The sequence below is a fragment of the Electrona antarctica genome, assembly GCF_951216825.1.
Source record: "Electrona antarctica genome assembly, chromosome: 7".
Lineage (NCBI taxonomy): Eukaryota > Metazoa > Chordata > Actinopteri > Myctophiformes > Myctophidae > Electrona > Electrona antarctica.
The window spans coordinates 1,556,794-1,580,690 of record NC_136812.1 but is presented as its reverse complement, the minus strand read 5'-3'; the positions used below and the strand labels follow the sequence as shown (position 1 = coordinate 1,580,690).

At 44.9% G+C, this 23,897-nt stretch overlaps 2 protein-coding genes across 7 annotated transcripts in view; one reads left to right on the top strand and one right to left on the bottom strand.

The window, feature by feature from the left end:
- Window positions 1-14,007, bottom strand: part of LOC306927081 (small glutamine-rich tetratricopeptide repeat-containing protein alpha-like) — a 35,307-nt gene extending 21,300 nt beyond the window's left edge. For 5 of the 6 annotated variants that reach the window (XR_013790483.1, XR_013790484.1, XR_013790485.1 and 2 more), the window contains exons 1-5: window positions 13,853-14,007; window positions 9,631-9,797; window positions 7,622-7,725; window positions 6,285-6,393; window positions 3,658-3,757 (exon numbers count right to left, since the gene is read on the bottom strand). Coding sequence is in view for 3 of the 6 variants with exons in the window: in XM_079506719.1 (XP_079362845.1) it covers window positions 3,658-3,757; window positions 6,285-6,393; window positions 7,622-7,725; window positions 9,631-9,739 (422 nt within the window). In the remaining 3 variants the exon portion in view is untranslated. The remainder of the gene's footprint in view (window positions 1-3,657; window positions 3,758-6,284; window positions 6,394-7,621; window positions 7,726-9,630; window positions 9,798-13,852) is intronic. The other variant, XM_079506720.1, reaches the window with a different exon arrangement.
- A 4,948-nt stretch (window positions 14,008-18,955) lies between these two features.
- Window positions 18,956-23,897, top strand: part of LOC306925876 (zinc transporter ZIP3-like) — a 28,939-nt gene continuing 23,997 nt past the window's right edge. The window contains exon 1 of the mRNA XM_079505016.1: window positions 18,956-19,005. The gene's annotated coding sequence lies outside the window, so the exon portion shown is untranslated. The remainder of the gene's footprint in view (window positions 19,006-23,897) is intronic.

Below are 23,897 nucleotides of genomic sequence, written 5' to 3'. Positions count from 1 at the left end.
GGTCAGAGGTCGTACCTGTTACAGTAGTAAACAGGGGTCAGAGGTCGTACCTGTTACAGTAGTAAACAGGGGTCAGAGGTCGTACCTGTTACAGTAGTAAACAGGGGTCAGAGGTCGTACCTGTTACAGTAGTAAACAGGGGTCAGAGGTCGTACCTGTTAGTAGTAAACAGGGGTCAGAGGTCGTACCTGTTACAGTAGTAAACAGGGGTCAGAGGTCGTACCTGTTACAGTAGTAAACAGGGGTCAGAGGTCGTACCTGTTACAGTAGTAAACAGGGGTCAGAGGTCGTACCTGTTACAGTAGTAAACAGGGGTCAGAGGTCGTACCTGTTACAGTAGTAAACAGGGGTCAGAGGTCGTACCTGTTACAGTAGTAAACAGGGGTCAGAGGTCGTACCTGTTAGTAGTAAACAGGGGTCAGAGGTCGTACCTGTTACAGTAGTAAACAGGGGTCAGAGGTCGTACCTGTTACAGTAGTAAACAGGGGTCAGAGGTCGTACCTGTTACAGTAGTAAACAGGGGTCAGAGGTCGTACCTGTTACAGTAGTAAACAGGGGTCAGAGGTCGTACCTGTTACAGTAGTAAACAGGGGTCAGAGGTCGTACCTGTTACAGTAGTAAACAGGGGTCAGAGGTCGTACCTGTTACAGTAGTAAACAGGGGTCAGAGGTCGTACCTGTTAGTAGTAAACAGGGGTCAGAGGTCGTACCTGTTACAGTAGTAAACAGGGGTCAGAGGTCGTACCTGTTACAGTAGTAAACAGGGGTCAGAGGTCGTACCTGTTAGTAGTAAACAGGGGTCAGAGGTCGTACCTGTTACAGTAGTAAACAGGGGTCAGAGGTCGTACCTGTTACAGTAGTAAACAGGGGTCAGAGGTCGTACCTGTTACAGTAGTAAACAGGGGTCAGAGGTCGTACCTGTTACAGTAGTAAACAGGGGTCAGAGGTCGTACCTGTTACAGTAGTAAACAGGGGTCAGAGGTCGTACCTGTTACAGTAGTAAACAGGGGTCAGAGGTCGTACCTGTTACAGTAGTAAACAGGGGTCAGAGGTCGTACCTGTTACAGTAGTAAACAGGGGTCAGAGGTCGTACCTGTTACAGTAGTAAACAGGGGTCAGAGGTCGTACCTGTTACAGTAGTAAACAGGGGTCAGAGGTCGTACCTGTTACAGTAGTAAACAGGGGTCAGAGGTCGTACCTGTTAGTAGTAAACAGGGGTCAGAGGTCGTACCTGTTACAGTAGTAAACAGGGGTCAGAGGTCGTACCTGTTACAGTAGTAAACAGGGGTCAGAGGTCGTACCTGTTACAGTAATAAACAGGGGTCAGAGGTCGTACCTGTTACAGTAGTAAACAGGGGTCAGAGGTCGTACCTGTTAGTAGTAAACAGGGGTCAGAGGTCGTACCTGTTAGTAGTAAACAGGGGTCAGAGGTCGTACCTGTTACAGTAGTAAACAGGGGTCAGAGGTCGTACCTGTTACAGTAGTAAACAGGGGTCAGAGGTCGTACCTGTTACAGTAGTAAACAGGGGTCAGAGGTCGTACCTGTTACAGTAGTAAACAGGGGTCAGAGGTCGTACCTGTTACAGTAGTAAACAGGGGTCAGAGGTCGTACCTGTTACAGTAGTAAACAGGGGTCAGAGGTCGTACCTGTTACAGTAATAAACAGGGGTCAGAGGTCGTACCTGTTACAGTAGTAAACAGGGGTCAGAGGTCGTACCTGTTAGTAGTAAACAGGGGTCAGAGGTCGTACCTGTTAGTAGTAAACAGGGGTCAGAGGTCGTACCTGTTACAGTAGTAAACAGGGGTCAGAGGTCGTACCTGTTACAGTAGTAAACAGGGGTCAGAGGTCGTACCTGTTACAGTAGTAAACAGGGGTCAGAGGTCGTACCTGTTACAGTAGTAAACAGGGGTCAGAGGTCGTACCTGTTACAGTAGTAAACAGGGGTCAGAGGTCGTACCTGTTAGTAGTAAACAGGGGTCAGAGGTCGTACCTGTTAGTAGTAAACAAGGGTCAGAGGTCGTACCTGTTACAGTAGTAAACAGGGGTCAGAGGGGTCAGAGGTCGTACCTGTTACAGTAGTAAACAGGGGTCAGAGGGGTCAGAGGTCGTACCTGTTACAGTAATAAACAGGGGTCAGAGGTCGTACCTGTTACAGTAGTAAACAGGGGTCAGAGGTCATACCTGTTACAGTAGTAAACAGGGGTCAGAGGTCGTACCTGTTACAGTAGTAAACAGGGGTCAGAGGTCATACATGTTACAGTAGTAAACAGGGGTCAGAGGTCGTACCTGTTACAGTAGTAAACAGGGGTCAGAGGTCGTACCTGTTACAGTAGTAAACAGGGGTCAGAGGTCGTACCTGTTACAGTAGTAAACAGGGGTCAGAGGTCGTACCTGTTACAGTAGTAAACAGGGGTCAGAGGTCGTACCTGTTACAGTAGTAAACAGGGGTCAGAGGTCGTACCTGTTACAGTAGTAAACAGGGGTCAGAGGTCGTACCTGTTAGTAGTAAACAGGGGTCAGAGGTCGTACCTGTTACAGTAGTAAACAGGGGTCAGAGGTCGTACCTGTTACAGTAGTAAACAGGGGTCAGAGGTCGTACCTGTTACAGTAGTAAACAGGGGTCAGAGGTCGTACCTGTTAGTAGTAAACAGGGGTCAGAGGTCGTACCTGTTACAGTAGTAAACAGGGGTCAGAGGTCGTACCTGTTACAGTAGTAAACAGGGGTCAGAGGTCGTACCTGTTACAGTAGTAAACAGGGGTCAGAGGTCGTACCTGTTAGTAGTAAACAGGGGTCAGAGGTCGTACCTGTTAGTAGTAAACAAGGGTCAGAGGTCGTACCTGTTACAGTAGTAAACAGGGGTCAGAGGGGTCAGAGGTCGTACCTGTTACAGTAGTAAACAGGGGTCAGAGGGGTCAGAGGTCGTACCTGTTACAGTAGTAAACAGGGGTCAGAGGTCATACCTGTTACAGTAATAAACAGGGGTCAGAGGTCGTACCTGTTACAGTAGTAAACAGGGGTCAGAGGTCATACCTGTTACAGTAATAAACAGGGGTCAGAGGTCATACCTGTTACAGTAATAAACAGGGGTCAGAGGTCGTACCTGTTACAGTAGTAAACAGGGGTCAGAGGTCGTACCTGTTACAGTAGTAAACAGGGGTCAGAGGTCATACCTGTTACAGTAGTAAACAGGGGTCAGAGGTCGTACCTGTTACAGTAGTAAACAGGGGTCAGAGGTCGTACCTGTTAGTAGTAAACAGGGGTCAGAGGTCGTACCTGTTACGGTAGTAAACAGGGGTCAGAGGTCGTACCTGTTACAGTAGTAAACAGGGGTCAGAGGTCGTACCTGTTACAGTAGTAAACAGGGGTCAGAGGTCGTACCTGTTACAGTAGTAAACAGGGGTCAGAGGTCGTACCTGTTAGTAGTAAACAGGGGTCAGAGGTCGTACCTGTTACAGTAATAAACAGGGGTCAGAGGTCGTACCTGTTACAGTAGTAAACAGGGGTCAGAGGTCGTACCTGTTACAGTAGTAAACAGGGGTCAGAGGTCGTACCTGTTACAGTAATAAACAGGGGTCAGAGGTCGTACCTGTTACAGTAGTAAACAGGGGTCAGAGGTCGTACCTGTTACAGTAGTAAACCGGGGTCAGAGGTCGTACCTGTTACAGTAATAAACAGCGTTCTGGGGGTTCAGGGTGATGGCTTTGGAGTAAAACTCTACGGCCGCCGAGAAGTTCTCCACCTTCATCTGGTCATTTCCTGTCCGGGCGACACAACACGACCAATCAGCATACACACTTCCATATCTGGTCATTTCCACAACCGGCCAATCAACAACATCCACCTTCCAGTGCAGGCATTTTGTGGCAAAAAAGGGGATTAACCTCGAACACATGGCAACAGAAACGCTTTCAACTGTTTTTGTTTGCGTGATGTTTGGACCAAATCTGTAGGTGTACTGTCCAAAAACGTGTTTTGCACAAAGCGGCCTCCTGGTGGCGCTATAAGAGGCCAATGTGAAAACCTTGGGGCAGAGGTTCAGCTGTGGCATTCAGGGAGTGTGTGTGCAGAGTATGGCTGTGATCAAGACAACGGTGCCGGAGATTAGCTGTCCACAAACGGACGGACGGACACACACACGGACGGATGGACGGACAGACACACACACGGACGGACGGAGTGCAAAACATACTCTCTCCCCATGCCTTCGGCTTGGTTGAAACAAAAATGCTAAAATAAGTGATGGTATCATTAACAACCTATAAGACAAAATGTTATTCTGCTTTAAGTAGCTTGTCAAACTACAGGGTTTCATGATTCAGAATCCATTGCAAGCATTTGTTTTGCACGAAATAAATAAATAAATCAGTGGGCAAAAAGACTGCCATATAGTGGGACGTGATCCTGGGTCTGCTCGGGGTCTCCTCCCAGTGGGACGTGGTCGTGGGTCTGCTCGGGGTCTCCTCCCAGTGGGACGTGATCCTTGGTCTGCCCCGGGGTCTCCTCCCAGTGGGACGTGATCCTTGGTCTGCCCCGGGGTCTCCTCCCAGTGGGACGTGGTCCTGGGTCTGCTCGGGGTCTCCTCCCAGTGGGACGTGATCCTTGGTCTGCCCCGGGGTCTCCTCCCAGTGGGACGTGGTCCTGGGTCTGCTCGGGGTCTCCTCCCAGTGGGACGTGATCCTTGGTCTGCCCCGGGGTCTCCTCCCAGTGGGACGTGGTCCTGGGTCTGCTCGGGGTCTCCTCCCAGTGGGACGTGATCCTTGGTCTGCCCCGGGGTCTCCTCCCAGTGGGACGTGGTCCTGGGTCTGCTCGGGGTCTCCTCCCAGTGGGACGTAATCCTTGGTCTGCCCCGGGGTCTCCTCCCAGTGGGACGTGATCCTTGGTCTGCCCCGGGGTCTCCTCCCAGTGGGACGTGGTCCTGGGTCTGCTCGGGGTCTCCTCCCAGTGGGACGTGATCCTTGGTCTGCCCCGGGGTCTCCTCCCAGTGGGACGTGGTCCTTGGTCTGCCCCGGGGTCTCCTCCCAGTGGGACGTGGTCCTGGGTCTGCTCGGGGTCTCCTCCCAGTGGGACGTGGTCCTGGGTCTGCTCGGGGTCTCCTCCCAGTGGGACGTGATCCTTGGTCTGCCCCGGGTCTCCTCCCAGTGGGACGTGCCTCGAGGACCTCCCTAGGGAGGCGCCCGAGAGGCATCCTAACAAGATGGCCGAACCACCTAAGCTGGCTCCTTTCCAGGTGAAGAAGCAGCGACTCTACTCCGAGTCTCTCTCGTGTTAACCCATTCAGAACGGGAACCCCTTATGTTATACTTTAGCTATTGAAAAATATCAGACCTACAAGCTCATAGCGCGCCACCGAGTGGCGTGCTACGAGCTTGTAGGTCTGATATTTTTGAAAAGTTGTGAAAATGTGGTGCAAATCTTATACATCTTATATATTTCACAGCGAACATTTTTAACTAAAATATTTGTTTCTGGGGGGTCCCTGGAACATCATATTTTGAGATGGGGGTCCGTGGCCCAATAGAGATAATTCTGGGGGTCCTTGACATGAAAAAGCACCACTGACATAGAAACATAGGCTTTTCAGAAAACTATTAGGATTTAGAAGCCTTTCCTTTAATCGACATCAGTCCAAAATGGGTTCAGAGTAACATTCACAGTGAAAGAAGGGTGACAGGGGCACGGTGGCACAGTTGGTAGTGCTGTCGCCTCACAGCTAGAAGGTCCTGGGTTCGATTCCCGCTCGGGGTGCTGGCGGCGTGTTTCCTCCTCCGCGTCATCAGTGCCCATACCCGAGGCGGGGTTGGTGAAAGTGCCTTTCTGTGTGGAGTTTGCATGTTCTCCCCGTGTCCCCTAGGGTAGGTACCCTCACATGTTCTCCCCGTGTCCCCTAGGGTAGGTACCCTCACAAAAACATGCAGTAATCCTGGTCTCTAAACTGCCTCCCCCTGGCCAGCCGGGGCGCCTGATGGAGAGGAAAGGAACTGGTTGGAATAACGTGTTCCTTCCACGCGCTACGTCCAACCAAGGAAACTCCCCCCTGTCAGGTGTAAAGGAGCGACTTGGACACTCAGGCATGAAGGAAGCATGAGTTCAAGTCCGTTGCTCTCCCCATGTCCCCCATATATGGGGACTAGGTTGGCGGAGGGTGTGTAGAGCCCAGGATCACATTAGATAATTGGCACAGGGGTTACAAAATCGAGGGATAAAAATTTTAAGAAAAAAAGAAAGAAGGGTGACATTCAGACTTGCAGTTCGATAATAACGACAGTAAAATAAATGTCCTCACCGTCTGTTTTCAGAAGCTCCGCCTCTGCGATCTGTTGTTCGGAGGGCGTGTCTAACGGAGGGGTGGGGCTTTCCTTCGTCACCTGGGCAGGGGGAGGGGCCACGGGCAGCTGGAACACACCATTTTGAATTATATGTCAAACGGTTCAAAATCTATCTCCACCCGGGATCTTTGATCAAAATGCACCACCATTTCTACACGTGAACTTTGGACCTCTACGGTAAAGTGAAAAAATGAAGGTTTTATGAGCCAATGAAAATTGCCGTTTTGTGAAAATTCTTCTTCTGTCCATACATACATGCAGCATCATATGCTTATGAAACTTTACAGTATAGTAGAGGGTCATGCAAAATAGTACTGAAACCAGTCTTACTCCAATTGGCCAAATGGGGGCGCTATAGCAATTATTTGAAAATGAAAACTTTGAACAGGCAGCAGGAATAACTTATGCCTCGTCTTTCTGTCTGTTTGATTGATTGAAGTATTTATTAACAGTTTGCAGAATTACAGTACATTTCAAGTACAACTCAATACAAAGACTTAACTGTGAGTGGACGACACCATAAAGCATTACACTTGTTTACAATAGGGTCCACCCTTTTCAATTCATCAGAACATTTAGAGACGTACAAATTCCGTCTGTATGTTTGCGGTACGAACAGCTGCAATACCGCTGGGTGATCTAAAGTGGCACTGTTGAGCAGCCTAAAAGGGCTTATTGCTTGGTCCCACCTTATCACTGCTTGCAGCTATATTATTAGTATTATAATTATTACCTTGGACAGACCAGCGGTGAATATAACAGGTACACTGGGAGGTGTAGTTTTATTACCTTGGACAGACCAGCGGTGAATATAACAGGTACACTGGGAGCTGTAGTTTTATTACCTTGGACAAGACCAGCGGTGAATATAACAGGTACACTGGGAGGTGTAGTTTTATTACCTTGGACAGACTAGCGGTGAATATAACAGGTACAGTGGGAGGTGTAGTTTTCTTACCTTGGACAGACCAGCGGTGAATATAACAGGTACACTGGGAGCTGTAGTTTTATTACCTTGGACAGACCAGCGGTGAATATAACAGGTACACTGGGAGCTGTAGTTTTATTACCTTGGACAGACCAGCGGTGAATATAACAGGTACACTGGGAGGTGTAGTTTTATTACCTTGGACAGACCAGCGGTGAATATAACAGGTACACTGGGAGCTGTAGTTTTATTACCTTGGACAGACCAGCGGTGAATATAACAGGTACACTGGGAGCTGTAGTTTTATTACCTTGGACAGACCAGCGGTGAATATAACAGGTACACTGGGAGCTGTAGTTTTATTACCTTGGACAGACCAGCGGTGAATATAACAGGTAAGCGGTGAGGGACCGCCAGGCTCTCGTCGTCATTGGACACTTCGAAGGCCGTTTCCAGACACTGTACAGCCACTGTAATGACACCACATGACCACATGATGGCACTGTTAAAATACACTGTATAGAGCCACTGCAATGATTAAAATACTTTCTACAGTGTACAGCCACAGTAAATACTACATATATATACATATATATATATATATATATATATATATATAATCACAGTACACTGTGGAGGACTTTCGTTTCGCATCACGGGAGGCATACTATGGTGTGTGTGTGTGTGTGTAATAATAATAATGCATAACCCATCCGTTACCATATATTCAGAACGGGTAAGGACTAGTATATATAATACAATACACATGACTTTAAAATGCACTGTACATACACTGTAAAACAAATGACACCACATCCATAATGTCACAAACAACAATAAATAGTAACAGCAAACTTAGGTTGACCATCAAACTGAAACATGTACTGTGATAACATGGACACAAATACACTTGCATCTGGTCATTGACGCACAGCCAACATGTTGACATGTTTACAAGGTTCTTCTAGGCTGGGGTCAAATGTGCAACAAATACATTCGCTTTCTTCACAGATGTGTTCACAGGCGTCTATCACATATAAATGTGTTCCAACCCAACTCCCTTGGGAGACTTTGTGACAGCTGCTGAAAGTTGGGGTACCATTATCAACCAATATATAAGGGAACATTTCCAAAATGTCTTCTACATCCTGACAGTTTTCTGAAAAAGCTGTTTCTATGTCAGTCGTTCTTTGATTTTTCAAAAATAGCAGACCTACAAGCTCGTAGCGCGCCACTCGGCTCGTAGTGCGCCACTCGGTGACGCGCTATGAGCTTGTAGATCTGCTATTTTTCAATAGCTAAAGCATAACATAATGCTAACACCAAAAGGGGTTCCCGCCCAAAATGGGTTAACAACCAATATATAAGGGAACATTTCCAAAATGTCATTATGCTGTAATAGCCAATTGCCCAAATGTGCTGACCTCATCACATTTGTGATGACGGCTATATGGCCATTTTTAACTGAAGGAGTGTTTTTCGTGCAAAAACTAATGCTTGGAATGGATTCAGAATCATGAAAAGCACTAGTTTGACATGTCACATGATACTTAAAGTATAATGGCATTCTGAATGTTTTGCCTTATATAGGTTGTTAATGGTAGCCCAACTTTCAGCAGCTGTTTGATTGATTGCTTGATTGAAGTATTTATTTAACAGTTTGCAGAAATGGGTACATTTAAAGTAAAGGTATCAATACTGCCATGTAGAACTTACTAGTAGAATGTACTTGTAACAGAACTATTCTGTTACAAGTACACAGAACTATTCTGTTACAAGTACACAGAACTATTCTGTTACAAGTACACAGAACTATTCTGTTACAAGTACACAGAACTATTCTGTTACAAGTACACAGAACTATTCTGTTACAAGTACAAGTCTGGGATTCAGAATGTAATGAGTAAAAGTACAGAATAATTGGTGTCAAAATGTAGGTATATTCAGTGATTTCACTTAATTCAAATATCACTTATCTTTTCTTATTTTTTGGATAATCCTCCCTACTATAGAGTGTGCTGACCATATAAGGAGTTCCTCCCTGTCACCAGTGAGCCCCTGGAGTCAAAAAACCCTAGTTTCGGTTTGGGCTTTGGGTGGCAAAGCCTTCATCCAATCAGGATGAGAGGGGCCTTCCTCCAATCATGATGGAGTGGGGCGGGCCTTGGTGCACGTGCTGTTGGCCTGTTGTACTTCCCTCACTGTAGAGCGTGTGCATGTGCACATCTTGGTTTTTTCCAAATCACCCAATCACTGAATGCTCCTTTAAACTAAAGTACCCAAAGTAGAAAGTGCTTATTATGCAGAATGTCCCATTTCACGTTTCCAAATGTATAAAATCTTTTGAAAATGGCCGATCTACAAGCTGAGCTCACCTTCTAAGCTCTCCTGGGCGTCAGAATTCAGTTTCCCAGAATTCAGCTGGTCGTGGAGGAACTGGATGATGGAGACGGCCAGTCTCTGTGTGTCGCGTTCCGTTGTCATGGCGACGGAGGAGGAGGGGGGGGGGGGTACCTCTGTGTGTGTGGAGGGGGAGGAGACCCTGTAGACAGACAGACAGACAGACAGACAGACAGACAGACAGACAGACATCATTAGATATTTCTAAATGTGTGTGTCCCACTTCGTCATACCACGGCGTCACAGTAATGTAGGAAAATAAATGGCCGATCTACAAGCTCACAAGGTCAGTACACTCTCAGTTAGACCTCGAGACCTGTACGGGTCCATTTGGTTCCATGTGTTACACTCTCAGTCACAGACCTGTACGGGTCCATATGGTTCCATGTGTTACACTCTCAGTCACAGACCTGTACGGGTCCATATGGTTCCATGTGTTACACTCTCAGTTACAGACCTGTATGGGTCCATATGGTTCCATGTGTTACACTCTCAGTCACAGACCTGTACGGGTCCATATGGTTCCATGTGTTACAATCTCAGTCACAGACCTGTACGGGTCCATTTGGTTCCATGTGTTACACTCTCAGAGTTACAGACCCATAAGGGTCCATTTGGTTCCATGTGTTACACTCTCAGTCACAGACCTGTAAGGGTCCATTTGGTTCCATGTGTTACACTCTCAGAGTTACAGACCCGTAAGGGTCCATTTGGTTCCATGTGTTACACTCTCAGTCACAGACCTGTAAGGGTCCATTTGGTTCCATGTGTTACACTCTCAGTCACAGACCTGTACGGGTCCATTTGGTTCCATGTGTTACACTCTCAGAGTTACAGACCCATAAGGGTCCATTTGGTTCCATGTGTTACACTCTCAGTCACAGACCTGTAAGGGTCCATTTGGTTCCATGTGTTACACTCTCAGTCACAGACCTGTAAGGGTCCATTTGGTTCCATGTGTTACACTCTCAGTCACAGACCTGTAAGGGTCCATTTGGTTCCATGTGTTACACTCTCAGTCACAGACCTGTAAGGGTCCATTTGGTTCCATGTGTTACACTCTCAGAGTTACAGACCCATAAGGGTCCATTTGGTTCCATGTGTTACACTCTCAGAGTCACAGACCCGTAAGGGTCCATTTGGTTCCATGTGTTACACTCTCAGTCACAGACCTGTAAGGGTCCATTTGGTTCCATGTGTTACACTCTCAGTTACAGACCTCGAGACCTGCAGTCACAACATAATGCCCCAAATAATCAGTCCACTGTTGCAGGAGGTTGACATCACTCCATTCAGTTGAGTCACTAAGCAAGCGTGACTCGCGCACACACACGGAAGATATGCGAGTCATAACTGAAAATGCATGTTTTTCAGGTCGTTGGGATAAACGACCTGTATGACTTTTTTTTTTAATTTTAATCGCACACTTAAAAAGAAAGTGTTACATTGAACAGTTAATTCAAATTTTACGGCCTAATAATTTGGACAATTTACTGTTGGGGCAAGTGGAACATGACCCGTCCTTGTTTTGAAGTACCTCTGAGACCTTAGTGTCGACCGCTGGAATAATGAGCAGACAAACTTTAACCCATTCTGGACGGGAACCCCTCTTGGTGTTTTAAGCATTATGTTATGCTTTAGCTATTGGAAAATAGCAGATCTACAAGCTCATAGCGCAGCACCGAGTGCCGCACTACGAGCTTGAAGATCTGCTATTTTTTTGAAAAATCCTGAAAATGTGGCGCAAATCTTTGAATATATATATTCTTTCAGAACAAACGTTTTTAACTCAAATCTTTGCTTCTGGGGGGGTCCCTGGAACAACATATTTTCAGATGGGGGCCAATTACAGATAATTCTGAGGGTCCTTGACATGAAATATTGAGCACCACTGATATAGAAACAGGTATTTCAGAAAACTGTCAAGACTTAAGCTGATAAGTGGGGTTCTCTTTCCTGATTGGATGAGACTGGCAGCCCACCTAAACGTCTATTTTCTGTTTACTGTCAGAGCTGGAGATGGGGAGACCCTGTTAGTGAAAACAGGACCACATATAGCAGATCTACAAGCTGGGGAGACCTCCGTTAGTGAACACAGGACCACAAATAGCAGATCTACAAGCTGGGGAGACCTCCGTTAGTGAACACAGGACCACAAATATCAGATCTACAAGCTGGGGAGACCCTGTTAGTGAACACAGGACCACAAATATCAGATCTACAAGCTCGTTAGTGAACCCAGGACCACATATAGCAGATCTACAAGCTGGGGAGACCCTGTTAGTGAACACAGGACCACAAATAGCAGATCTACAAGCTCATTACTGAACATACAACCAAAAATAGCAGATCTACAAGCTCACAGTGTGTCACTGTATGCCACCCTGCAAGCTTGTAAATCTACTATTTATTTATTTTTACACATCAAAAATATTTAGAAGATTTCTTGTTGTGTTTTAACATACATCTTCTCTTGTCGGGGTCCCTGTGGTACCAGGCCTTTTCAGATGGGGGTCCCTGGTACCAAGCCTTTTCAGATGGGGGTCCCTGGGGGTCCCTGGTACCAAGCCTTTTCAGATGGGGGTCCCTGGGGGTCCCTGGTACCAGGCCTTTTCAGATGGGGGTCCCTGGGGGTCCCTGGTACCAAGCCTTTTCAGATGGGGGTCCCTGGTACCAAGCCTTTTCAGATGGGGGTCCCTGGCTTCCGCTATTTTAATAGAATTTATATAGTATAAGATTTATTTTAAAAAAAAATGCCAGTAATATCTGCTGTGCACTTTATACAAAACCTAAAAAGGCAAACAGAATTGTAAATAGATTCATAATAATTTCTCTAAACAATTAAAAATCATTAATCGTAATTATTTGTGTGACTTATTTGCGTCAAGTTAAACAAACAATAATCAGTCCACTGTTGCAGGAGGTTGACATCACTCCATTCAGTTGACTCACTGATTTGTAAGCAAGCGTGACACACACACACACACACACACACACACACACACACACACACACACACACACACACACACACACACACACACACACACACACACACACACACGAAAATAGCAGATCTACAAGCTCTTTGGACCCCACAAATGAGGGACCCCTGGACCACACTTTTGAGAACCAATGATCTAAATGTCATCACATGGTGGAACGTGGCTCAAACGCTGAATACATAAAATAAAACACAATTTAAAACCACTGACTTATAATAAAGTATAACAAATAATTATTCCACAACTAGTACACACTAGAGCAGTGGTTCCCAAAGTGTGGTCCGGGGAGCCCTAGGGGTCCTTGAGGGAGTTCCAGGGGGTCCCCCAGCTAAATGATAGTTAGGAACCAAATGGACCCTTATGGGTCTGTAACTCTGAGTGTACAAATGTAAATAGGGTCCATTTGGTTCCATTTGTACACTCTCAGAGTTAATAATATAAATCGGGGGTCCCAGAGATAGAAATGCCATTAAATGGGGGTCCGTAGCCCTAATGCATGTCAAAACCTGGGGGTCCTTGAAATTAAACGGGTCGAGAATCCCTTCTAGAACTGTCATACAAATCGTCTCAAGTTATAATGGGGGGTCCCTGGCATATCTTTTCAAACGGGGGTCCGCGGGGCTAATTGGTGTCAATGTGGGGGTCCTTCCTTGACATGAAAAGGTTTGGGAACCACTGACTGTTGTAAAGTATAACAACTAATTATTCCACAACTAGTTCAACACTAGAACATTCTAGCAAGCTAACAGCTTAATGCTGTAATGTTGTTGTTATTGTTGTTGTTTTAACAGCCAGCCTCCTTTCCTCAACACATGAACACAAGCTCTAAATCAATCTATAAATCACTTTAATTACTTTATATTTATATGTTACTATGTTATATACTATCTGGAGGCGAACTGGACTCACTGCTACTCCCACTAGCCTAATGCAGCTAAAAGCTAAGCTAGTTACCCTAGCCTGCTGCCAATGCCAACAAAGGGCTTCTGCAGTTAGCATCGTGCTAACTAGCTAGCACACCACACACACACACACAGAGAGAGCTAGCCGGCTATAGCTAACGCCATGATGTGCTGCTGTCCGCGGATATGAATTATTATAATAATTGTCATGTATTAATTTAGTCCAGGTGTTAATTATCATCGTCAGGACACAGATGACACCACAATGTAAACATGTATAAATGTCCCTACCTGACAGTTCACCCAGCCGTTAGCCTGTTAGCCTGTTAGCTTAGCTTTAGCCTCCTCACTGACTGTTCCCAAACGACTGACTGAGCGGCTGCCAAGGATGCGACGGTGACGTCACAGGACACGTTGACCTGCGATGAGCTCATTGAGCTGGACGTACAGTAGTGTGTTGCCAGGTTTTGTGACAGAGATAAGCGAATAATATGGTTATAATGCCACTAAACAAAATGTGCAATTTAAATCTAATATTCATTTGAAAATAACATATCTACAAGCTTGTGACGTGTTGTGAGCTTGTAGATCTGCTCTTTTCCTAAAGAATATTGGGGGAAAAGTACAATGCATAATGCTAAATGCATAAATTGTACAACCCAAAAGGTTCAGGCTGGAATGGCTTGGGCCTCATCCCCCAAAACCCACCTCACCCCTGCCCACTTTGACAGGCTGGAATGGCTTAGGGTCGACGACAGAGTACAGCATCTTGCAATGGGTCTGGTCCACAAGATTCGATACACCACCAAGATACCCATGTACCTGTCTAAATACTTCCTTAATGTTAACTAAGTCCACACCCACAACACCAGAGGGAGTGCAACGAACCATGTACAACCCAGATTCGGCACAAACAAGGGACTAAATTAATTTCGCTCCTAATGCCACCAAAATGTGCAACGCCCTACCAACAGTAATTAAGACATGCAAATCCCTTGACTCCTTCAAATCAAAACTGCTCTCAAAGGGCACCTAAGGACGGCTGCAACCCATTCTACATATATACTGTGAAATAACCTTTTCAATCAATCGATCAATCAATGAAAAACTAATGCAGCCACCCAATATTTACAAGCAAAGTCCAAAGTTCCTTATAATAAGCCGACATGGCAACCCTGGCTGTGGAACTGTATGTGGTTGTATAATCATACCATAGTGTACATCATGTGTTTATGTTTGATGTTCATTTCCTTCTGGTGTTTAGACTGTTTGTTCCTCATGCTACATCACATGATGATGGTGATATACAGCATACAGTGATATACAGATATACAACATAGCCTACAGTGGTGAAAGGAACGAATACAAGACTGCTCGCCCCTTTACCAACTCGCCCCGGGCGTACAGCCGGCGGAACAGCGCGGCCTGATATTCCTAAAGTAATCTAAGTAAATTATGCTTAAACGGTTAAACCTAACCTTATTCCTAACCTCAACCTCAGTAAAACGATGCCTAAATGCCCCCGAACCCACCTCACCCCTGCCCACTTCGACAGGCTGGAATGGCTTAGGGTCGACGACAGAGTACAGCATCTTGCAATGGGTCTGGTCCACAAGATTCGATACACCACCAAGATACCTGCATGTACCTGTCTAGATACTTCCTTAATGTTAACGAAGTCCACACCCACAACACCAGAGGGAATGCAACGAACCATGTACAACCCAGATTCGGCACAAACAAGGGACTAAATTCTTTTCGCTCCTATGCCACCAAAATGTGGAACGCCCTACCAACTGTCATTAAGACATGCGAATCCCTTGACTCTTTCAAAACCGCTCTCAAAGGGCACCTACGGACGGCTGCAATTCGAAACTGGCCCCTGTAAAATCGGAATCCCTCAAACACGAACGCAAGGACAACAAAAGAGACGGTCGCGGCCACACAGCCAACTCAAGGTATGGCCACTGAGCCGAATTGGGGACCCAACGCAAGGACAACACAAGAGACGGTCACGGCCACACAGCCAACTCAAGGTACGGCCACGGAGCCGACTTGGGGACCCAACGCAGCTCCTCCAAGGAAAACAAACAAATTAACGGAGCTGAACGTGAATCCCCCCCACCGCCCACCCCCTTTTTCTCCCCCTCACTGTATATGTTTCTTTTCCCTTTTTACCTCCTTTATGATGAATTCCTGTTCTGTCTATAGAAGTGTCTATTTGTACGTCTCTAAATGTTTTGATGATTTGAACAAGGTGGACCCTATTGGAAACAAGTGTAATGCTTAATTGGGTCGTCCACTCACAGTTAACAGCCTTTGTATTGAGTTTGTGCTTGAAATGTACTGTAATTCTGCAAACTGTTAATAAATTCTTCAATCAATCAATCAAAACATAACCCTATTCCTAAACTTAACCCCAGTAAAACTATGGCTAAACCTAACCCTATTCCTAAACTTAACCCCAGTAAAACTATGCCTAACCCTAAACTTATTTCTAACCTTATTCTCAGTAAAACAAAATAAAGAATACAAGAACCGCCGCACCGAGCTGTCTGCGTGAGGTCGGCGGAATACATCTGGGGCGAGATGGAATTGGGGCGACCTGACCTGTTACCAAAGGAACTGCATTTACCTACCATATGAAACCCAAAATAAGACGGGTCTGATTATAAGACGACCCCCTGTTCTTTTTCAAGACTCATTTGTGGGGGAAAAGAACATTGAATGTCAAATAGTCTCTAGTCCCCGATTATAATGCAACCCCGATTTTTAGGATATTTGAAGAAGAAACAAAAACGTAGTCTTATATTCAGGCCAAGTGAACTCAAGTACTGAACTTACAGTATAAAGTCATATTTGTTCACTTCAGCCCTATGTGTCAGTGGGAGGATTTTTACGGCTCTAGCAGTGATTCCAAAACATTGATTGATTGATTGAAATATTTATTAACAGTTTGCAGAATTACAGTACATTTCAAGCACAAACTCAATACAAAGACTGTTAACTGTGAGTGGACGACCCAATTAAGCATTACACTTGTTTACAAGAGGGTCCACCTTGTTCAATTCATCAAAACATTTAGAGACGTACAAATAGACACTTCTATATACCGGTAGTCAAAGAACAGAACAGGAATTCATCATAAAGGAGGTAAAAAGGGAAAAGAAACATATACAGTGAGGGGAAAAAGGGGTGGGCGGTGGGGGGGATTCAGATTTTACAGGGGCCAGTTTCGAATTGCAGCCGTCCGTAGGTGCCCTTTGAGAGCGGTTTTGAAGGAGTCAAAGGATTTGCATGTCTTAATGACTGTTGGTAGGGCGTACCACATTTTGATGGCAAAGGAGAGAAAATAATTTAGTCCCTTGTTTGTGCCGAATCTGGGTTGTACATGGTTCGTTGCACTCCCTCTGGTGTTGTGGGTGTGGACTTTGTTAAAATTAAGGAAGTATCTAGACAGGTACATGGGTATCTTGGTGGTGTATCGAATCTTGTGGACCAGACCCATTGCAAGATGCTGTACTCTGTCGTCGACCCTAAGCCATTCCAGCCTGTCAAAGTGGGCAGGGGTGAGGTGGGTTTGGGGGGTGAGGCCAAGTAGGAGCCTGACCAGTTTGTTTTGGGAAGTCTGGAGCCTTGTTTTAAGGGCCTTTGAGGTGCTGTGGTACCAGGAGGTGCATGCATAGTCGAGGAAACCTTGTACGAGGGCTCCTGTTATGGTCTTCAAGGTGTTTTCGTTGACCAGTGAGGAGATCCTGTAAAGGAATATCTTGTTCTTTGGTTGACTTTTTTGATTACGTTGGTGGCCATTTTATCACCGGAAAGATTAGCCTCCAGGATGGAACCTAGGTAGGTAATTTCATCTTTACGTGTGATAATATTGGCACCCACTCTAACCAAGAAGCCATCTGCCTTGCTGAGATTACTATTAGATCCAAAGAGAATGGATTCAGTTTCAGAGCTGAGGGCCTTTTCAACCTGCAGTTTGTTCCTGTCCGAGACTAGCAGTGCTATGAGTCATCTGTGAACAGGAACAAGTTGCAGTCACAAGCTGATGTCATGTTGTTTACATATATTAGGAACATGGACCCCCCCAGTTTCACACGCATTATGCTACGGACCCCCATTTAATGGCATTTCTATCTCTGGCACCCCAATTTATATTGTAAAAACTCTGTTAATTTGAGAGTGTACAAATGGAACCAAATGAACCAGTGTTAGGGTCCACCTCACGTGAGTTGCGAGCCCCTGCTTTATTTTTATTGGAATAGATTCAGAATCATGAAAACGTCATGTCACATGCTACTTAAAGCATGTCTGCCCTATAGGCCTATAGGATGTTAATGGTAGGGTCACATATAAACCCCTATAAAACAAATTGCTCAATACCGACAGCCGGTCAGCAAGTGGATTCATTAATGTATGTAGGCCTACATAGACAGACAATATTTAGGCCAACTGGTTGAATTCCACTTCACAACCTGACTGCGCCACATGGGGGCGGTATTGGCCCACCGTGAGGTTCACCATTGGCCACGCTAGGAATGTTTCACTGTTCCACTGCAGAGTTTAACTTTAATAATAGTACTTTTCCCACCACGTGTTAATGATGAAACATTACAGTGAGGATATACTGGTCTAATATAGCTCTAATGATGTAAAAGAACAAACAGCCGCGCACTGTCTAAACAAGTGTAATACTGAATTGGGTCGTCCACTCAGTTAACACTCGCAGTTAACAGTCTTTGTATTGAGTTTGTGCTTGAAATGTACTGTAATTCTGCAAACTGTTAATACATATTTCAATCAATCAATCAATCAAAGTCTTCAAATGCAGTGAAAAACGTAAAAGTCTTTCCCTGCATTTGAAGACAGTGTGCGGGGCTGTGGGGGTTTATTGTCGGGCACCTTACCCTCTCCTCCTCCTGTCGCCTTAGGTGTGCAAAAGCCTTGCTTTTTTATTGTTTAGCTCTAATGATGTGTATTATAGGCATTAGATAGAGGTATGGACCCAAGCTACAGGCAGCACACAAGCTCTTATTTTGACAAAAAAATAAACCTTGACTGTAAATAAACTGTGCACTTTTTTTCCTACTTTTAAATTTTTTTATGTTTGTGTTTTGTTTTTTCAACATTTAGAGACGTATACATTTACACCTCTATATAAAAAATAGAACAGAAAATCATCATATAAGCAGGTAAAAAAAAGAAAGACAAAAAATACAGGGGTTTGGAGTTTATATGTGAACTACATGAATTGAAACACTGTTGTGTGTTGTTAATAATAATAACACACACTAATAACAATAATAACAATAATTCGGGAGGACCAATCACAGCGCGGTGTGAGTGTGACGTGTACAACCAGGAAGTGCGGTGCGGTTTGGGTTTCCTGGAGAACAGACTCGGGAATAAGGAGAAACGTAAACAACAACAACAACACGGTAAACACTCACTAATTACTGTGTGTGTGTGTGTGTGTGTGTGCGTGTGTGTGTGTGTGTGTGTGTGTGTGTGTGCGTGTGTGCGCGTGTGCGTGCGTGCGTGTGGGTGTGATAAATAAAGTGCGAGACGCAGTTCATTTTCGGCTGTTTTTCGGCGAGCGGCGCCTTCGTTCAATGGTGTTGTTTATCAACGTGTGTGTGTGTGTGTGCGTGCGCGTGCGTGCGTGCGCGTTATGCCAGGTGCTGTCAGTTCCTTCCTTGTATTCAGCAGGAAGTAAACTAAACTACACTTTACAATAATTATTCTAATACGTAGTAAAACAAGTAGCATGTACTTCCCTCACTGTTCCCCCCTTTTCCCCTCACTGTATATGTTTATTTTCCCTTTTTACCTCCATTATGATGAATTCCTGTTCTGTTCTTTGGCTTTATAGAAGTGTCTATTTGTACGTCTCCAAATGTTTTGATGAATTGAACAAGGTGGACCCTGTTGTAAACAAGTGTAATGCTTAATTGTGTCGTCCACTCACAGTTAACAGCCTTTGTATTGAGTTTGTGCTTGAAATGTACTGTAATTCTGCAAACTGTTAATACATATTTCAATCAATCAAAACAATCAAACCACTATTAGACATTGTACTTATCCCACCCGTGTGAAGTGAGGGGCGCTAACATATTAAAGTCTAACTCATGTTGATTAGGTGATGTCATGGTGACGTAAAACAGACGGTGACAAAACAAACATTAAATTATCTTTATTGTTAATGGCATTTAATGTGTGTGTTTAGGGACAAGATGACATTTTCCCTTCATTGTCAATATGGTGTTTTTAAAACTAACATTGAACTAAAAACAAACATTAAACGTGTAGGAGGGACTAGCACCGCTGATTGATTGATTGATTGATTGATTGATTGAATACTTTATTAACAGTACAGCACAGTAAAGTACAGTTCAATACGAGGTCTGCTGAGAGGATTTATAACCACAATAAAGCACTATGGCTCGTTTCCATTGGGGTCCTTCAGTTCGTATTCAATTCATCATAACAATCAACTACATACAAATATACAGTACCAGTGATGTAAATAGGTTTTCAATGTAATGAGTCCCGGGATGCAGGGATGGTCTTTTAGAAATGAGTCCCAGGATGGTCTTTTAGAAATGAGTCCCAGGATGCAGGGATGGTCTTTTAGAAATGAGTCCCAGGATGCAGGGATGGTCTTTTAGAAATGAGTCCCGGGATGCAGGGATGGTCTTTTAGAAATGAGTCCCAGGATGCAGGGATGGTCTTTTAGAAATGAGTCCCGGGATGCAGGGATGGTCTTTTAGAAATGAGTCCCAGGATGCAGGGATGGTCTTTTAGAAATGAGTCCCGGGATGCAGGGATGGTCTTTTAGAAATGAGTCCCGGGATGCAGGGATGGTCTTTTAGAAATGAGTCCCAGGATGCAGGGGTGGTCTTTTAGAAATGAGTCCCAGGATGCAGGGATGGTCTTTTAGAAATGAGTCCCGGGATGCAGGGATGGCCTTTTAGAAATGAGTCCCAGGATGCAGGGGTGGTCTTTTAGAAATGAGTCCCAGGATGCAGGGATGGTCTTTTAGAAATGAGTCCCAGGATGGTCTTTTAGAAATGAGTCCCAGGATGGTCTTTTAGAAATGAGTCCCAGGATGCAGGGATGGTCTTTTAGAAATTAGTCCCAGGATGGTCTTTTAGAAATGAGTCCCAGGATGCAGGGATGGTCTTTTAGAAATGTAAATCCACTAGTCGACCTTGCTGGTACTAGTCGACTAGTTGATAAGAAAAAAAAAGTTCATTTTTTTTTACCGATTTTGTAGGCCTCAATATCAGGTAGATTATAGTTATAGTCACCAATGTACACAGTTTTTTAATGTACAAATATTTATTTCCCAAAAAAAAAAAAGATAACATGGTGTTGGTACCATTAGGAGAGATAACATGGTGTTGGTACCATTAGGAGAGATACCATGGTGTTGGTACCATTAGGAGAGATACCATGGTGTTGGTACCATTAGGAGAGATAACATGGTGTTGGTACCATTAGGAGAGATAACATGATGTCGGTACCATTAGGAGAGATAACATGGTGTCGGTACCATTAGGAGAGATAACATGGTGTCGGTACCATTAGGAGAGATAACATGGTGTTGGTACCATTAGGAGAGATAACATGGTGTTGGTACCATTAGGAGAGATAACATGGTGTTGGTACCATTAGGAGAGATAACATGGTGTCGGTACCATTAGGAGAGATAACATGGTGTCGGTACCATTAGGAGAGATAACATGATGTTGGTACCATTAGGAGAGATAACATGGTGTTGGTACCATTAGGAGAGATAACATGGTGTTGGTACCATTAGGAGAGATAACATGATGTTGGTACCATTAGGAGAGATAACATGATGTTGGTACCATTAGGAGAGATAACATGGTGTTGGTACCATTAGGAGAGATAACATGATGTTGGTACCATTAGGATAGATAACATGTAAACGTTGATCAAGACCAATTATTCTACATTCTCTAATTAGAGACTTCTTGTAAATTAAGTGATGCAGATGTTTAACAATAATTGAACTCTTGAGAGCGTAAAATGAAACCAAATGAAATGTTTAATTTGACACTCTCAAGAGTTAAATATCCATAAGGGTCCATTTGGTTACCAACTCTCCATCATTTAGCTGCATGGGGACCACCTGGAACCTCCTCAGGGACCACTGGTTGAAAACCCACTGGTATAAATGGTTGGAAATCAAAATATATAATGTGTACGACGGTGAGAACTTTGACTTGAACATGGACCCTAACGGCAGGAACCACTGCCCTCGGCCATTTAGGCCTGACCTATTAAAACAAAATCTTCTAAATCCTCCAGTTTTCTGAAATAAATATTTTCACGATTTTTCAAAAATAGCAGACCTACAAGCTCGTAGTGCGCCACTCGGTGGCGCGCTACGAGCTTGTAGATCTGCTAAATTACAACATAATGCTTAAAACACCAAAAGGGGTTCCCGCCCAGAATGGGCTAGGCTACAGCACCAAGCAGTGTTGTTTTTGACAGCAAATCTTAGTTTTCATTTAGTTTTAGTTCACATTTTGGTCACCTGGCTGGACTGTTTTAGTGTTAGTCTAGTTTTAGTCGACTACAGTTGATTTAGTCGACTGAAATGTATTTTGGTGGGCATTGATGCCGTCGTAATGGCTGATTTCACAATTGCTGTAAATAGCCGATCTACAAGCTCACAACGCGCCGCGCTGCGATGTGTTGTGAGCTTGTAGATCGGCTATTTTCAGCATGCAACTAATTGTAAAATGACTTATACTGGATCTCTTGTCCACTAGTTTTTATTTTTATGGTCAATATATTAAGTCTTAGTTTTAGTCATGCAGATTCATAGCTTAGTTTTCGTCAGTGAAAAAAGGTAGTCAACAAACATTTTTCGTCATAGTATTAGTGGACGAAGTCGACACTGCACAACACGCGATACTTCTGTCCCTCAAATGACCGGTTTGGATCTGGTCCCCCTGCACTGGAAACCATGCTAAAACAACCAATGGATCTGGTCCCCCTGCACTGGAAACCATGCTAAAACAACCAATGGATCTGGTCCCCCTGCACTGGAAACCATGCTAAAACAACCAATGGATCTGGTCCCCCTGCACTGGAAACCATGCTAAAACAACCAATGGATCTGGTCCCCCTGCACTGGAAACCATGCTAAAACAACCAATGGATCTGGTCCCCCTGCACTGGAAACCATGCTAAAACAACCAATGGATCTGGTCCCCCTGCACTGGAAACCATGCTAAAACAACCAATGGATCTGGTCCCCCTGCGCTGGAAACCATGCTAAAACAACCAATGGATCTGGTCCCCCTGCACTGGAAACCATGCTAAAACAACCAATGGATCTGGTCCCCCTGCACTGGAAACCATGCTAAAACAACCAATGGATCTGGTCCCCCTGCACTGGAAACCATGCTAAAACAACCAATGGATCTGGTCCCCCTGCACTGGAAACCATGCTAAAACAACCAATGGATCTGGTCCCCCTGCACTGGAAACCATGCTAAAACAACCAATGGATCTGGTCCCCCTGCACTGGAAACCATGCTAAAACAACCAATGGATCTGGTCCCCCTGCACTGGAAACCATGCTAAAACAACCAATGGATCTGGTCCCCCTGCACTGGAAACCATGCTAAAACAACCAATGGATCTGGTCCCCCTGCACTGGAAACCATGCTAAAACAACCAATGGATCTGGTCCCCCTGCACTGGAAACCATGCTAAAACAACCAATGGATCTGGTCCCCCTGCACTGGAAACCATGCTAAAACAACCAATGGATCTGGTCCCCCTGCACTGGAAACCATGCTAAAACAACCAATGGATCTGGTCCCCCTGCACTGGAAACCATGCTAAAACAACCAATGGATCTGGTCCCCCTGCACTGGAAACCATGCTAAAACAACCAATGCTTGCCAAGTGTCTAAGTGTCTAAGGGCACGTTCGGAAATAGCGCACTGAGCGCACTGTGCAATGCAAACTGATAGGCCAGTGTGCTCTGGTGCGGTATTTCCGAACGCGCCCTTAAAATACTAGTGAGAAATGAACCAAAATGACATCATGTCAACAACCACGATCGCACCACCCGCCATCTTGCTACACCACAAGCCGGCTCCATAAAACCACATACCATGAGGCCGTGTCTTCCGTTCACTTGCATTGGACTCAATTTCCCAGAAGCCCTAGCAGCCCAGCATAAGTTTCGATTTCCGGTTTTGAGATCAGCACACAAAGCTAACTCCCTCTGCTGCGCGGCAGAGGCGGACTTTTTTATTATTATTAATGCGATGCGATTTAG